This window comes from Meles meles, chromosome 9 (genome assembly GCF_922984935.1).
Source record: "Meles meles chromosome 9, mMelMel3.1 paternal haplotype, whole genome shotgun sequence".
In the NCBI taxonomy this organism is placed as follows: Eukaryota; Metazoa; Chordata; class Mammalia; order Carnivora; family Mustelidae; genus Meles; species Meles meles.
In genome coordinates this window covers 109006626-109024665 of record NC_060074.1, presented here as the reverse complement: position 1 = coordinate 109024665, position 18040 = coordinate 109006626, and the positions used below count along the sequence as shown (strand labels likewise).

Below are 18040 nucleotides of genomic sequence, written 5' to 3'. Positions count from 1 at the left end.
GTATTTATAGGTGAGATAAAATTCCTCTTAGCATTTCACACTTAATGGCCTACTTTGTTTAAAAGACATAATGTATGCATTTTGTGTAGTGCCTACAATGGTGCTTAGAAGTGACAACTCATGCTTTTAGCTTCATTTATTTTTCCCCTTGTTACCTATAATTTCTCTTAGTAAACAACAAAAATAAATACTCTAATATTACTCTTAAATCTGACCCTGTTCCCATTTTCCACCATGAAATCCTAAAAGATAAATTACTTTATAATGAACAGAACAAGAAACATGGCTCTCTAAAATAAAAGAAGTTTAGATAGATGAAAAGAAGTTTAAACCTTCTCTGTCCTGACATCCATCTCCAACTTAATACAGTTTCTGCCTTTTGACTACCTGCTGAATAAACATGGTTGTGCTCTTTGTTGTAGGAAGACAAAATTAAAGTCAAAGGCACAGACCCTGAGCTCAAGAAACCAAACATCTACTTTGCATTGAACAATAATCCACATATATTTTTAAGAAGCTCCTTATGTTTATGAACAATTCCATGTAAAAAATCTTTGACTTGGGATCCAGGAATCCTGGGCACTCTTCTACCTTCGATATTTCATGTTTTACCTTTCTAGATTTCAGATTCCTCAAATGTAAATTGCAGGGGTTATCGCTCATCTGTTCAATCAACAAACCTTAACTGAGCACATTCTAGACATCTGAGGGTCTGTTGGGCCTCAAAGCTAATAAAGGCAATTATAGCAAATTCCTCAAACATGGTGGAAATGGGCACTCCACTTGCTATGTTGTGCTGGTGATTGGTGATGGATGGGGTGCAGCAGGTTGCAAGAGTTTCTGGAAGAAAGGCTAGTCCTGTCTAGGGATTGACGAGAGAGCTCTGGGGTGTTTTCCCAGCTTTAAAAGCAATTCTATTCACAATGTTGTGTTAGATTTGATATGGAGGTACTGTCTTTCAATTATAAGTGGTTTGCTAAGACAGTAAACAACAAGCGTTGGAGAGGATGTGGAGAAAGGGGAACCCTCTTACAATGTTGGTAGGAATGGAAGTTGGTGCAGCCACTTTGGAAAACTGTAGAGATTACTTAAGAAATTAAAAATAGAGCTACCAAATGACCCTGCAATGTACTACTGGGTATTTACCCCAAAGATACAGATGTAGTGAAAAGAAGGGCCATCTGTACCCCAATGTTCATAGCAGCAATGGCCACAGTCAACAAACTGTGGAAAGAGCCAAGATGCCTTTCAACAGACGAATGGATAAAGAAGATATTATCCATATATACTAGGGGGTACTATGCCTCCATCAGAAAGGATGAATACCCAACTTTTGTATCAACATGGATGGGACAGGAGGAGATTATACTAAGTGAAGTAAGTCAAGCAGAGAGAATCAATTATCATATGGTTTCACTTACTTGTGGAGCATAAGGAATAACATGGAGGACATTAGGGGAAGGAAAGGAAAAGTGAATTGGAGGAAACCGGAGGGGGAGACAAACCATGAGAGACTGTGGACTCTGAGAAACAAACTGAGGGTTTTTGAGGGGAGGGGTGGGGGGCTATGTGAGCCTGGTGGTGGGTATTAAGGAGGGTACATATTGCATGGAGCACTGGGTGTGATGCATAAACAATGAATCTTGGAACACTGAAAAAATAAAATTAAATAAAAAAACTAAGTGGCTTGCTAGGACTACATCATAATTAAATGACTAAGTATAATTGCAAAGCAGCAGGAGCTGTCTCTCTAGGTTGTCAACAAGAGGAAAACCATCATTTGTACTGTGTAGTTGAGGCAGCTACAAGGGTTGTAGTCCATTTCACACTCTAGTCAATGTCTATGCTGGGCTTTGAACCAAGGTTGGTATGATTCCTTGCATATCGTCTGTTTAAAAATTGGCTTCTAATCCCTAAAAATGACAGCAGGAATGTCTCCTAGATGGACATGGTGAGTCTTTTGTTTGACTGTCTTGTGTGAGTTTGGCCCTTCTTGGATTTTCAAGAATGTCCCCACACGAATGTTACATAATTAGCCTAAACTCAAAATATGCCTAAAAATACGTTTTTCTAAGTTGCTTTCTTCACATGCTCCATTTCACCCCAGACCACCACTAATGAATTTTTTTTTTCTTTTTTGGATTCTCAGGTTAGGAATATTGACTATCTTGTTTTTCTATTCTAACCTTAAATATCATTTATCAATGACTTAATACAACTGAAGAATTTTTTTAAAGATTTTATTTATTCATTTGACAGAGAGAGACACAGCAAGAGAAGGAACACAAGCAGGAGGAGTGGGAGGGGGAGAAGTAGGCTTCCCGCTGAGTAGGAAACTTGATGCAGGGCTCATCTCAGGACCCTGGGATCATGACCTAACCTGAAGGCAGATGCTTAACCAGCTGAGCCACCCAAGTGCCCCTAACTGAAGAAATGTTTCCTAATTCCTTCATGTGTGAGTCACAGGATATATATACTAATTGTGGGGTAATTAAAGCATACAAAGCCCCTGGTAGAGCGAGGATATTATTATACTCCAGCACTTAATGTCCAGTACTACATATATGTTCAATAAATATGTGTTGAATAAACTGTTGAAAGAAAGGTCTCTCAGATTTGTATTCAATTTTTTTCCCTTTTGTTTGTCCACTACTTAATCCCATATCAGGTTTTCTGAACATCATGTGACAATTTTGGCAACCACCTTGTCAGTTTACCACTTGTGTCTAACCTCATTCAATCAACGGTCCTAAACCCCTATTTTCAACAACATGTTTCTCTCACCAAGACCTAATAGTATGTGAGCCTTAAATTTGGCTTCCAGAGGAGGCATAACAAAGATGAAGGAACAAAGAGAGAGTTATGTGCATATATGAGGTCTCAGCTGACCATAAGGTCAGAACATCATTGATGGGGTCACAGACTGGTCAAAGAATCAGAAACTGAGACCCAATTAGCAGAGTCAGGAGTAAGGAGCCTGATGTTGAGATCAGCTTTGATCAGAGACCAAGAACCATAATCCCCCAAAGCATCACTTTTGGTGTCTAAACACAAGTATGCTAAAGTTTTTAAACCCTTAAGATTCTGAATGCTCATTCATAGAGGAACTGGATTAGTTAGAAGACAGGAAGTCTTTGATGGGTAGAAAAGACAAGATTCATAAATAAAAAGGACTGGAAATTTCTGGAATACAAGAAACTGAGATTGGTGACAAGATATTTTTAAAAGCAAGTGATAAAGAAAAGCCAGTCTTTGAAATAATTAAATTTTACCTATTAAATTAAATTCTAAATCCAACTTTGCTTCTATGCACCCCTGTTCCTTTCTTCCTATCTGCAACTATCAACACTCCCCATAGAACACAATTATCAGCATTACACACAACTCACAACATGCACACACACACACATCATTGCAAAGTACAGTGTCAGTCAGGTTTGTAATTTATTGAGTTTTTAAGCAAAGCTAAAAAAATGAATGAATAGGATATATAGAATGAAGAAGATTATGAAAATGGGAAAAATAAGATCACAGGTTTAAAGAAATAAAAGTACAGATTATGTCTTTTTAATTTTAAAAGTGAATTGTTTAAAGGATTATGCATGGAGTATTAAGATGAAAGAATGGAGACAACTGAAGAATTATAAATTAGTGTTTCTGCCAATTTAGTGCTCATCAGAGCAGAGAATTTCTGTTCTGGAGCTGTGTCTTTTACAGTAGATAGCTATTCTTTCTTTGAATACAATGAAGCTAAACTTCCAATAGCTACTCAAGTTCTTGCATCAAGTAGTTCTAAATTACAGTGAAAATTCTGGTTCTCTGGAAACCCTGATTCTAAAGGGCAGATCGATCAATCCTTAGACATTTGTAAAAAAAACCTCTTTGTTTTTAATGGGTATAGGCACAGAGTTTCTAAAGGAAACACCAACATCTCTGTGTCATCAATCTGTTCATTGGAATTGAGGGAAAAGGCCTGATTAAAAAGATAGGCTTGGGTTGGAAACTGGCCAGTTGGCTGACAGCACAACCCAATGAGGTCAATGCCAACCATTTATGAGTGGATGGGATAAACATGTACTGATAATGTGAACAAATATTGATCTTTATTGGTCTTTAGATGAAAAAATAATGACAGCCCAGAGACAGAAGCAGTAGTCTTTCAAGATCATAATCTGGCTCTCTGTGTGTGTGTATGTGTGCGTTTTCTTTCTGGACCAGTTGGAGACTGTAGTATATTTGGAAAGAGCCCAGACATTGGATTCCAGCCCAGTCTGAATTCAGATCCTGACTCTGCAGCTTACTAATTATATGTCCTTTGGGATGTTATTTAATCTCAGTCTTCTCTGTGTATAATGGGGATAATAAGTGTACATAGGCTTGTTAAGAGAACAAAAAAAGATAATTCATGTAAAATATTTAACACAGTGGTTGGCACATGTCTGGGTATGTGTTCATTCCTTCACTTGCTGTCACTCTTTCTACTTTAAATTCAAGCTCACCCTTTCCAGTTGTAGTCATTGCATTTGAAAAATCGCATTTTTGTACACTTTATTATATATTTTAGACTTTTCCCATCTAGATGGTTTTAACACTATTTCTTTATCAGCATTTCAGGGCTCTTAATATAACTCTGTACCAAGAGCTAGTCCGTTTATGCATTACTTATGCTCTAAGACCAAACCCAGTGCTCTTTCTAAGCTTTCTCACCTCTTTTTTTTTTTAATTGTATTCAATAACAGTTCTTAAGCCCAATGTGCCAAGCATCATGCTCTCTGGTCCATTATACTGGTGAGTCTTTTTTTTTTCTTTTTAAGATTTTACTTATTTATTTGAAATTGAGAAACAGAGACAGAGAAAGCATGAGCAAGGAGAGGGTGAGGGAGAAGCAGGCTCCCCACTGAGCAGGGCTCAATCCCTGGCCCCCAGGATCAGGACTTGAACTGATAGCAGGTGGCAGACACTTAACCAACTGAGCCACCCAGGTGCCCATATACCGGTGAGTCTTAAGAAGAATATGAAGCACAGCTCTTAGATGACATTACAAAAAATGAGGCTGTAAGAACATGTTTGGATTTCTTTCTAGTCCTTATATTTGATGTATTTTTTAAAAGATTTTATTTATTTATTTGACATAGAGAGAGAGGTCACAAGTAGGCAGGGTAGCAGGCAGAGATAGAGGAGGAAGCAGGCTCCTCGCTGAGCAGGGAGCCTGATGCAGGGCTTGATCCCAGGACCCTGAGATCATGACCTGAGCCAAAGGCAGAGGCTTAACCCACTGAGCCACCCAGGTACCCCTGATGTATTTTTTTTTTAATTAGACATTAAAAAATGGTCCTGCTATGTTTGTGCTTTTAGATCAGAAGCTTAAAAAGCTGAGAAACACTGCTCTGGGCAAGAAAGTCTCCCCAGTTTGTATTCTGCAAAGTTTGTTCTGGTTTCAGCATAGGAAATGGAGCATGTTTATGTATGCATGTCCATGGTAAGCATGGGTACAGAGTAGTGAGGGTAAAAGACAGGGAGAACCAATCAAGGCCTATGGAAATAGTAAAGAAGAGATAATGAAGGCCTGAACTAAAACAATGGCAACTGGAATGGAGAAAAGGTAAGAAAATTGAGGTATATATCACTTAAGAATCATTGTTGCTTGAAGATAGTTCCAAGGTTTTGTCTCAATGACTATCTATTTTGTCATTTTAGAGACCTGGAAGCTTACGGATCAGTTTCTAAAATTAACAAATTTAAGTCAAGCAAAACAGAGATGAATGACCACACATTAAAATGATTTCCAAAGTATAGTTAATACTCCTCATCTTCCTTTTAGATAAATATAATAAATAGTGTCATGAGAGTAATACACACACACATACACATACATATATCACATGGCAAGTCATACCATGTTATAAAGTGGAACACCCTTAATTGTCCAAAGAGAGAATTGAGCAGTGAGTACTATATTCAGTAAAAAAGAAACATCACATTGACCTGAAGTACGTAGCTCCCCATGCTTTCAGAACACAATTCTAGAGTCTCTTCCTCTCTGGGCTCAGACCTGGTTTGCAGCGACATGGCTAAATGCACCAAGAAGATCGGAATCCTGGGTAAATATGGGACCCTTTATAGTGCCTCCCTCAGGAAAACGGTGAAAAAGATTGAAATGAGCCAGCACTCCAAGTACACTTGCTCCTTCTGCAACAAAACCAAGATGAAAAAACTAGCTGTGGGGATCTGGCATTGTGGCTCCGGCATGAAAACTATTGTTGGTGGTGTCTGGACCTGCAACACCACTTCTGCCGTCACAGTAAAGTCAGCCATCAGATGACTGAAGGACTTGAAAGACCAGGAGAAGCCCCACCATTGGAAACATCGCTGGCCTATAACAAATGGGTTATTTATGTAACAACAACAACAACAAAAGAATGTAATTCTAGTTACTTGCCTCTCTAGACCCATTCATAATCACAGTGTTTGTTATTTTATTTCCTAGCACTCCTTATTTCTCAGTCTGTGCTCACAGCTGTACAATTTCTTGACAGCTTTCTGGACATTCTGTGGCATACTTCTATGCCCCTCCATCTGTGACTCTGTCCTGAAAGCCCTCCATATCACCTTCCGCTTGCCCACCCATTAACTCCTATTTCCTGCACAGGATACAAATGCTCCCAGAGCATGCCTTGATCTTCTCATGCAGAGAGAAGTGTTTCTTCTTTGAGGGGTCAGTAGGTCAGTAGGAAGACCTACCACAACAATGAGCTTTTATTTTGATGATATTGTTGCACCTGAGGCATCAAGGTCTTTGAGAGCTGGGACCATGTCTTACTTCCTATCTTTCTTGCCTTTCACAGTGATGATCACAGACCAGTTGTTCAATAATTATTTATTTGTTGAGCAGAATCTTAGATAAATGATGGAAAGTCTTGAATCCAGATTAAAAATCTGAGTAGGAACTGGGCAGCTTTCTAAAATGGGAAATGTCTGGGCAACAGTCAAAACTTTGGAGTTATAGCTCAGTGGAAGAGCATTTGACTGCAACTGTAAAGACTCTGCTCAAGTCACATAGGGGAGTTAAATCAAAACTGAATGCCTGAAGAGAATTTTGATGAGATCATCAATACTATTTTTGTATGTATGTGATTTCCAAATACCTTCTTTAATTGATCTCTGGGGGAAAAAATGTCTCAGGTGAGTAGGTCAGCCATAATCGTGGTCATCTAACAGGTGAGAAGCACAGTTATCAGTGACACACGCGTGTTACCTGGAAAGACAGACATCTTCTCTCCAAAGTACTTGCTCTAGCCTCAAACATCTCCCCCATCCCAGTTCTGCTGGCAAAGAAAGCAGGGTTTGGAGACCAATAAATACAGAGGGGATCCTGACTGTGTAAATCTAATATGTATGCAAGTATTGAGTCGAATAAAAACATTAATGCTGTGGGTTGCATCACTCTGCCCGTACGTTTGGTTGTCCTACTTACTTACTGGTACATTTAGACAAATCCATTCATTTCCCTGTGCTGCAGTTTCCCTCCCTGGAAACTGGTGATGCAGATGCCTATTCTCCACAGGGAGAACGTGACAAATTAGAATTATTATGAATAAGCAACAGAGAAAATAATGTTTGGCAGATAAAAGTGTTCAATTAATGGTAACTATAACATTATAATTATCCAGTAAGCCCCTGTATGGATTTTTGTGTAAGGAAATGATGTTTAGAGAGTACATAAACTTGAATCCTAAAATTTGGAAGTGAAAACAATTCCAGTTCTCAATGTTCATCTTTAACTTATCACTAGACCTCTCTTAATATTGCTCGTAGAATTTGAAGATAGAAACTAGGCAAGGGTGGCCAATAAACTGGCCTTAGTGGTTCCCACTTACCAGCTGGTTCCCTTTTATTGATTACTGATGGCTCTACCTTAATGTGCTTATCCTTTTCTAAAAAAAATTTAATCACTGCAAGAGAGGAAACCAGGCAGAGTTCAGAGCTAAGTCTCAAATCTGGTCCTTTTGTCTTTGCCACCCTCTGTACTCTATCACCCATACAAAATATAGCCAATCTACAGCAGTAGAGAGAAGATATTCATTTATTATATGCAGACAGATATTAATTATTCTGAGCCCCTCATATTACCATATTTCAATTTCAGAAATGCTCTCTTTTATATAAATCAATAAAAATCCTGGATATGATTTACTGGATCAAAGTATGGTGTGCCATTTGTTAAAACATTCTCTAGAGAATGTTTGCTCATCAGAAGACAGAGAAAGGGGTAGGTTCCAACAGACAATCCATTCTACCAATTGTTTTTGTGGTCCAGAGAGCTTACCCATCTGATACCAAATATGATCTGATCCTGCAGAACTTTATGAAGTGACCTACCAGGCACTCAAATATAATGATTTTTTTGAGACATTTCAGGCCTCTAGATAATGATTTTTGGGGGACAGGCTAAAAATAAAAGCTTGTTCCAGGCAAAATGCTTCAGCATGTTCTACTTTTCCTTGTAAAATGCTCTTCTTGCTCATCCTGAATTACAACTGTGACTCTTAAGCAAATGTTGGCTGTAGCTATGAAGACATAAAATGCTATAAATGTTATATGGACATGTCCAGGTATTAGGTGCTGTAATTTAAAAGCATCAATAAAGTTTGAGTTGTATTCAGAGTTTGCAAATCTGTCACGGTCAGATGAGTTCAATTTTTCCCATACCCAACCCCTCAAATTATGCATGAACAGATTTAAAGTAGCAGGAAAAAACATTGTATTGTGTTCACTAAATATCTCCCATTTTTGGGGGGGGGATCTTTAGCAATCAAATAGCAGGAGAAAAGACACACTGGAAAGCAGTTATAACCCTGGGAAAATTTAATTTCATTGCTCAAGACAGAAAGTGGTATATTTCAAAACCGTGAGCAAAGATTAATGGAGATGAAGGGAATGGTAAGTGGCTGTGAACCAAGACATTTAACTTTAATGTCCTTGCAAAACATGAGAAGTCATCATTTCAAGACTCAATAACCTCAAACTGAAATGCATTCATTGCTATTCTTCCTTCCCTTTTTCCCCCAACATTGTACTCTGCAAGCTGAATGGGTCTGACAAGGAGTTGGTTTGAAAGTGAAGGGTTCTTTTCCTGAACAAGGTTAAGTTTAGCTTTGATGACAGCACAGCCTGGAAACCTCCTGCCAAGCATTTCCTGCGGGCAAGAAGGCAGAGGATTTTCACTTTCTCTGTCAGCTTTAGCTCTATCTCAAGTGGTTATGAGTCAAGCCTTGGAAGAGAAAAGACAGAATGAAAAAAAAATAAATAAATAAAACATTTAATGCACAGCATTGGTCTGAGAGTTCCAGACAGAATTTTTCAAGTGCATTTTGATGAACTGGGTCACAGACTCTAGTTCCTTGGAGTCAGTATAATGTGTGAGGAAGGCATTCTGGTTTGTTTAAATGGAATTTTAATTGGGGAGTAAATTTAGTAAAATGTGGATGCATGTCATTTGATACTAAATCCTATATTTGCCACACAGAATTGGACTGAATTTATATGAACACTGACAAGTTGAAAAAATTTAGTCATTTGTTCTTGTTTAATATGTACTGATGTTAAGACTAGATAGTATTTTGTTTTATTTTGCTTTGCTTTTGTCCCTGCTGTGACTGTGCCTTCAAAAGAGTTGGACCCTGTTGGAATTCTACTTTGATCATCTAGCTGTTGTACTTAAACCCATTCCAGCATCCTCATGGTTTCTGTGGACTATTATGGTCAAGGTTTTCTGCTTTTGATTTCCTGTTGTACCACTCCCTGGAATAGACCCTGATTCAAGATTAAGTTCCCAGATCTCGAATGCCACATTTGGGCTGAGAAAGCTCTAGGATACTTGTGGCCTCTGTCTTGTAGCTTGATCTCATTTTACTATTTCATGTAACCAATTCCACAGGCTGATTAGGACCTCCAGAATCTGTCTAACGCAGAGAGAGAGCTTGGAAAAGCTATCTCACCCCATGGTAGAAGAAAAAATAATGATAGATGAAGAGAAGGGAAGATTATCAGCATGGAAAAGTTGTATGGATAAAGTTTCCCTTCTTATTACAAAGTGTCTATAAAACAGGCCATCTGTATACTGTTCCAGTTGCTATAACTACCAGCATTACAACAGAACACACCGCTTATGGAATTCAGACAACGGCACACTGTGACAGGGGATTTACATAAATTACCTCATTGCTTCCTCCTAATACTAATTATGAGTTAGATATTATTTTCCTGGTTTAATAAGGAAGCAATTTCAGAGTATTTAAGTAACTTGCCCAAGGTCACAGAGCCTAAATCTGTCCAATGACTGCTAACAACTACCTTATTACCATCCTGCAGAATTAACCCAGGATCCTTCAGTTCATTCTGTTCATTTTTTTCCCCAATATCTTGACCAATCTTGGAATCTTAGACTCTTTAGAAAAAATACAAGAGAGCTTCATATATACTCTGCCAAGTGCTATTACAATACATATGAGAGTAGGTCCAAACCAAAAATTAACTAAATCAGTAGGCATAGGTTGAGGTCCACTACTAAAACTTCCTCAGGAGGACCTCATCCAAGTCCCTTTCAGAGATTCTATTACCTGGAATTCAGAGTTATCCTGGGCACACCCAGGACTCTATCTCCAGGTCTACAGAGCCAACCACACACAGAGGAGGTAAAAAGGAGAGTGTTGACTGATTTAGAGCAAGGTGCACTCTGCTGCCTCTGCTTTGGCACAGCAAATGATTGGTTTCACCCTCTTGAAACTTAGAATTTTTGTTTTCTGTGACATCTCAGATAGAAGTCCTCCTGCTATCCTGAACTTTCTGACCTTCACAGAAGCTTACCTAGGCTTTGGAAGATCTTCCTATACAACCTGGCTGTGGACCCTCAGACTGTCTGTCTTCTGGCTTAACCAGAAGGATGATATGCTAACTCTGCTCCTGAATTGGCCCTTCTATTTCTTCTTGAGTCCAGCCCCACCTGGCCAGCAGGTTCCCACTCACAGACCTGCATGACTGTTTTGTTCTTTAGCTTTACACTACGGAAGAGATGCTAACATGAAACTAGCATGTAAAAATCAAGCCCCTCTTCTGAAACCTCTCATGATGGCCATTGAATCACTTTCGTGAGGCTTCAGTGACACTCCCACATTCCATCTCCTGTCTCGCTGTAGTGGAATTTGAATGATCACTGTAACAGTCCTACTGAGAATAGGAAGCTCGGAGAAGCCTCAGTCCAGAGTTATAGGGACATTAATTAAGTGATCGAATACATTCTTCTCCCTTGATTTGAAAAAATTTTAAATAACTATATTAATATTTTTCATATTAGCTAGCTCAAGAAATTTAGAGCATACACATAATTATATTAATATTTGAATTAGAATCAGACTGTTTTATGTTACAACATAGATCTTTAAAACATGCTTCAAGAAGTTTCTTTTCATAAATGGATCAGACCTCAATTATGCAAACACTGTTTTGGGGCAAAGGGAAAGGAAAAAAGAAAACAATATCCATAATGAGATTAATGGGCAGAGTCTACAGTTCTTTGCCAGTTTTGATACCTCAGATGAAACAATACTATGGAATATGAAATGTGTCCTGAAATAGTGCTTCTGTAAACCTATATAGTCGACTTCTGAGGACAAATCCAAGTATGCAAAATCCTAATATTCTGGATCATTTTCAAACACCATCTCTGAACGCATGGATTGAACTCTTGTTCCCTGCTTTGGAACCAGGCTATGGGTGGCTCCTGTCACTTACTGCTACACATCATAGTTACTGTCACCCCAATTAGATGTCGAGCCTCAGGAAGAGACCTACGCATGCCTCTGTACTTTAGCCTAATGGCGAGCCCCACAGGGAACTGGTATCATATAAAAGAAACAGAGTTTCAGGTGGATGCCCTTGAATAATTTATTTAACCTTTACGAACTTTGTTTTCTTTGACATAAAATGAGATAATTACCCTTTTTTTAGTGTGATTGTTTTGAGGAAAATTAAATGTGGTAACATATAAAGGACTTCATTTATTGTAAGGATTTAGTAATTGCTCATTCTTGTTCTTTTTCCAAAGGCAATTATGGTCAAATATCTCCTGATTACTTGATTGATTAATATCATTTTCATAATTATAAATTGGGGCACTTTAATCATGTTTGTATTTTTCTTGGTTAGGTTTATAAGTAGTGCACATACTTAAGAGAGGGCTTTGGAAGGCTCTCCCTGAAGAATTTTATCTGTCATCCTAATTTAGTTATCTTTAAAGACTATTATACCAGTGCTAGACAGTGTTTTGCACTCTGATGTCATATAGAAGGATGAAATACATGTCTTCATTTCTGTAGGCTGCCAACCCGTGGAAGATATATGCCTACACTCTTCTTCTATGACTAATGAAAAAGATCCAATATGGCCCCCTCTAGAGGTAGAATGGGCTGAAAGATGTTTCAAGAAATATGTGGACCTACGTATTCATTGGAAGAGGAGGAAACTGAAAATTTGACCAAGATAAATTTTTTCACATAGAATTGGGCAGATATCTCTGGGTTTTTGTCAAAATTTATCAAATTTTTATCCAAAATTTTATCTCTCTCCTTTTCTTTCTCCAATTCTCATAGACTTAAGATAAAGCTAGTTCTTGATTTGCTTGGCACTGCAACTAACATTAAACAGTTTTATGCTCATACACTGGCTTTTAAAAGAAGATAAAAAGTAGTAATACAAATAACTTTTTTGACTCATTTCGAAATGACTGCTATAAAGAGCCAAGCATTCCAAAATGTAAGTGCATCTATATTTAATTCAAACCTCTGCTGATCACCCCCCTATAGCAAATCACTCACCAGCCTCCAGCTCTATATCCAACCACATTCCCTCCCACAGGAAGAAAAAGAAAAAGAAAGAAAGAAAGAAAGAAAGAAAGAAGAGAAGGAGGGAGGGAAGAAGAGAAGGAGGGCGGTATGGATGGAGGGAGGTATGGAAAAAATAAAAGAAACACTAATTTTCCAGACATACATTTTTTTAGAAACTTTTCAATTCCAGGATCATTTGGAATTTCATTAAACTGAATGAAACATAACTCTATAAAACTGGAAGTCAGTGTTAAATCATTCTGCAACTTTTTTTTTTTTTTTCAGTCAAAGCTGATTTTTAGCTCTCTCCCAACCCATACATCTAAATCTACCCTTTCTTTGAAAGATGTGTTTTGGTTTTGACCATGTGAATAATCTATGTTTTAGTCATTCACTTTCCCATTGACTTTAGATTGTATGCATGTATGTATGTATGTATTTTTGCTAATTCAAATAACATTACAATAAACATCACTGTGTACATGTGTGGATGTATCTAGAGGTAAAGTTTCTGGCCTATAATATAGGTACATTTCCATTTTTAGAAAAAATTGTCATATTATTCTTCAAAGTGGTTATAGTAATTTGTACCCATCCACAACAATATAACATAGCTTTAATTTATTCCTCATCTCTCTCAACCTTTGATATCATAGATATTTTTGTCTTGGGTAATAGGTCAGGTAAACAATATTTGCCAGATCATGGGGGGTTGTCTTTTTAATATTCTATTAACCATTTGCATTTCCTCTTGAAGTGACTGTTTATACTCCTTGCCCAGTTGCTGTTGCTGCCGCCGCTGCTTTGTTGTTATTTAATTGTGTTGCTTCTTTTCTTATTGATTTAGGAGTCTACCGTATATTCCAGATACTAATGTGCACATTATATTGTTAAGGCCTCTTTCCTCAGTCTTTACTGGCTTTAAACTAAATTTTTCATTAGCCTAAAATTCCCCTTAGATTTCAGGCTAATTCTGGTTCTAACTTGAGTTTCTCACCATAAACATGGCAGTAATGCTACCTGATTTTCCTTCTGTCTATCATCTTCTTTCCCAATCAGCTCCTCCCATTTTCAGACCTCACCCTGGTCTTACATGATGCAGAAATCCTCCTTTGGAATCGCCTTGTCCCTGAGAGGCTGTTCTTCTCCACTGTCCTCGCACACCGCTACTCCCAGGATGAAACGGGACTGGGCTCTAGTCTATCTGCACAACCACATGCTTATCTACCGAAGACTTCAAACCTTTTTTTCATCCATGTATTTCTAGTGCTTAACACAGGGTTGGGCACATTGCAGGTAATCCATTAAGCTGCCATGAGTAAGTGTACACCTGGGCACTGGGAACATAAACATTAGGGGAAGTGAAAAGTGAATGGAGAGTGTTCACAGGAACTCGGGACATCTTGGGGCTTGGAAGACTGGGCTCTGATTGAGGAATCCAAGAAGACAGTGTGGTGAGGACGGAAAGTCCAGACAGGACAGGGCTTTAATACATTTAGACAGATCCTGGACAGAGAAGGAGGGCTCCATTGAAGGCTTGAGGTCCTGAGAAGTGGAGTGATTTCAGTCATTTGGTAGAAAATAGACCATTGTGAGGGAAAATGAAAACATTAAGATGAATGGGCAGGAAGATAGCCTTCAAGGAAAACTTAACTTCCCTGGTGACTGTGAACAAGACAGTGAAGCAGAAAACAGAAGAGATAGGGCTTAGTCAGTTCCAACCTTGGAATTTCATGCTACTGCTCTGAAGTCTGTGGAAGGAAGCTCACTCCTTGGAATGAGGAAAGGAGCCACAAGGCATCTCCAAGTTTCCTTGCTTGGCTACTCAAGACTTATGGGCCAGTATGGGTAGGGGAGCCTGGGCATTGCTCCACAGTTTCCAGATAAGAAAATGCTCTCAGCACTAGGAGAAAGCAGAGTGGTCCAGGCAGCGGTAGGAATCAGGGGAGGGCAGTGCTATAAGCCTCAGAGTCTCATACTGGTACTAATAATCATTCAAGTGAATCACAGAAAATGAATAGTAGCTAGATTGAGTCTTATTTCCAAGCCATGCTTGTCTACTCTCAGCACTCATGAAGGAGAAGTCTAGGAAAGAAAGAAAATGAAACATAGCAGGTCACCATCTATGTCTATGAACAAAATAGATGTTGAGAAAAGTGTTAATACTGTGTGCACTGAATCCAGAGAGCTTTTGGCCTCAGATAAGGTTAACCCTGAAGAGGAGACTGCTCCAGAGGATGGATGGAGGGGGCTCCTTAAGAGAGCTTGCCCAAGCTGTGGGGAATTCAGGTTTCAGTCAGCTGTTAGGTGTTAAATCTTCCAAGCAGATTGGAAGCAGCCAGAGTGTGAACAATTTCTGGACAAGAGGATCAGGACCCTGGTAGAGGGGTAAGAAATTCAGGATCAGACAGAAGTGTCTTCAGACCCTGAATAAAGCTAGGAACTGAAAAGAGGATGTGACTGAAGGTGCTGAAAGGATTTTCAAGTTATTAGGAGGATATTCTGAACATTATGCCAGTAAATTTGAAAACCAGTTAAAGGGACATATCTTGGGAAAATGTTACATAATCAGTGGTCTCTCAAGAAGAAATGTGTGTGTGTGTGTACCAGACAGTTTAACAGGATTTTTACCAAATCATTAAAAAAAAAATCACAAGTCTGTCCAGAGCATAAATGAGGAAGTAATCCTACAATCAATTACTACTGAAATTTAATAAATACAGTGAATGAAAGTTCTAGGCCACTCTCATCACCACTGAGGCAAGAATCCAGAACAGATCTAGAAATGTAATTTTTTGGTTTTTGTGTGTGTGTATGTGTATTATGTTAGTCACAAAACATACATCATTAGTTTTTGATGTAGAGTCAAATCCAGCAATGTATTAAAGATCACCAGCATGGCCACGTCAGGTAAATCCTAAGGAAAGTCCAGTACTTGATGCAGTAGAGTGAATCCTGTAAAGGGTTCAGCAATAGTAAACCGGACAAGAATGTTCATGTTAGAGCTCCTGGGTGGCTCAATCGGTGAAGCGCCTGCCTTCAGCTCAGGTCATGATCCAAGGTCTTGAGATCAAGCCCCTTTTTGGGCTCCCTGCTCAGCAGGAGGGCTGCTTCTCCCTCTCCCTCTGCCCCTCCCTCGTGTTTGTGCACTCTCTCTCTCCCTCAAATAAATAAATAAACTCTTAAAAAACAAAAAAAAAGATGGTTCACGTTAGAAAATTGTTTAATATGATTTATTAAATTAAGGTATAAAAGGAAAGAAATAATGTGATTGTTTCATAGATATGAAATACCAAAATTCATTACCCAGTAAAAATATCACAACATCTATTTCTGACAAAAAGTTATAGCAAACTATAATAGAAGGGTATGGATGTTGAACCTAGGGCAAACGTGATCCACCATGATCAGCTCCTGAAATCATTTCTCTAGAATCGTAAAAAAGACCAACATGCCATGCCATGCCAATTCTTACTCTACATAGAACCTAGCCAACATAGTGTGGCCAAAAAGAGGAAAAGAGTTTTTATCATTAGAAAAGAGGGGGTACAGCCCTCATCATCTGCCTTTGAGATGAATGTCTACTTAAAAAACCATAAACAGTTCATGTAGAAATTGTTAAAACTGTCAACAATCTGCCTAGAAATTATTAGCATTAATAAGAGCATTCAAATTGCTATACATAAAATCAATGTACAAAAATCAATTGTGTTTATACACACCAGCTGCAAATAATTGAAAATATGATTTTAAAAACAAAGTTTATGATAGTCTCAAGCAGCTTGGAATAAATCTAATAAAACGGTGAGAAAATTATAAAACATGTTTGAAAGACATTTTAAAAGACCCAGGTAAATAGAGAGAAATTAGGAAGACTCAACATTGTAAAACTGGCAAGTGTACTACTCCCTAAAGAGATCTATAAATTTATTGGGACATCAATCCTAAATGCCATGTCTGAATTTCTTTCCCTCCTGTCTCACTTCCTTCCTCCCTTCCTTTTATGACTCTGACAAGCTGATACTAACATTTTAGAAGAGCCCAAGAGTTGAGATATTCCCAAATAAGGAAAATAAAATAAGGAGTAAAAATACTTTGGTATATATAAAGAACTATTTAAAAATCTGTAGTAATTAAGGTGGTATGAGTATTGGCATGAGATAGAATAATACCAATCCAAAAACAAATAAATAAATTAAGAATCAATTAATCAAACTGACACGGTCCCTGAAATATATGGAGACTTGATTTATGATAGAATTGGTCGTATGAGTCAGTAGCGAAGGAACAGACTTCACAATTCATGGTGCTGAAAAAACATTCATCTGGAAATATATGAAACTGGGCAAACCTCTTCTCACTCCATATATAAAGAACACATTCCAGGTAGATTAAAGATTTAAATGTAAAAGACAAAACTAAAAAAAATACATATTTTAGAAAGCATTGTAAAAGAATATTTTTATGACTTTGAGGTAGAAAACTATTTCTTAACAAAACACAGAAAATTCAAATTATCAAAGAAATGAAGGATTAAATCCCCCCATAAAAAATTAGTAACTTCTGTTCATTAAAAAAAAATTCCATAAAAACAGAGTAAAAATACAAGCCCTAGACTGAGAGGTAATTTTGACAATAATCTAACTGACTAAATAATTGAATTCAGAATATATAAACAATGCCTACAAATAAACTTTAAAAAGACATATGGTTCAGTGACAAATATATGAAAAGCATCTTAAAAAAAAAAAGACTCAAATGGCTCATAGACTTAATGAAAAAAATCTCATTAGTATTTAGGGAAATGGAAATGAAATACCATTTCACATTCTCCATTTTGAGACAAAACAAAATTTTTGACAAAGTTTTGATGAGGATAGATATCAAGTGGAAGGTCTACAAAATGCATGTGAGTTGGTATAAACATTTTGGACAATGACTTGATATTGTTAATATAGTTAAAGACAATCACAATTTATGAGCACAAGATCCCCTTGCTTGGCTCGTACTCTCCACAAATGTCTTCCCAAGTGCAAAGCGCATGCGCCCCATTCTTCATCATGGCACAGCAGAAAACCCAGAGCAACACAAATATCGACTAACAGTGGAAGAGATAAAGATTCAGTTGTATGTCGTTACAAAGGAAAATCATTCCACAT

General features: G+C 37.8%; 2 protein-coding genes across 2 annotated transcripts in view; one reads left to right on the top strand and one right to left on the bottom strand.

Annotated features, from left to right (window-relative positions):
- The window catches only part of CNTNAP5 (contactin associated protein family member 5), an 848385-nt gene that overhangs the window by 681560 nt on the left and 148785 nt on the right, over nucleotides 1-18040 (bottom strand). The window lies entirely within an intron of this gene.
- On the top strand, nucleotides 6068-6322 carry LOC123951006 (60S ribosomal protein L37a-like). The gene has a single exon (XM_046019555.1). The coding sequence runs from the start codon at nucleotides 6068-6070 to the stop codon at nucleotides 6320-6322; it is 255 nt and encodes an 84-aa protein (XP_045875511.1).

Coding starts and splice junctions, on each gene's coding strand:
- LOC123951006 (XM_046019555.1), top strand. CDS start 6,068: ATGGCTAAATGCACCAAGAAGATCGGAATCCTGGGTAAATATGGGACC.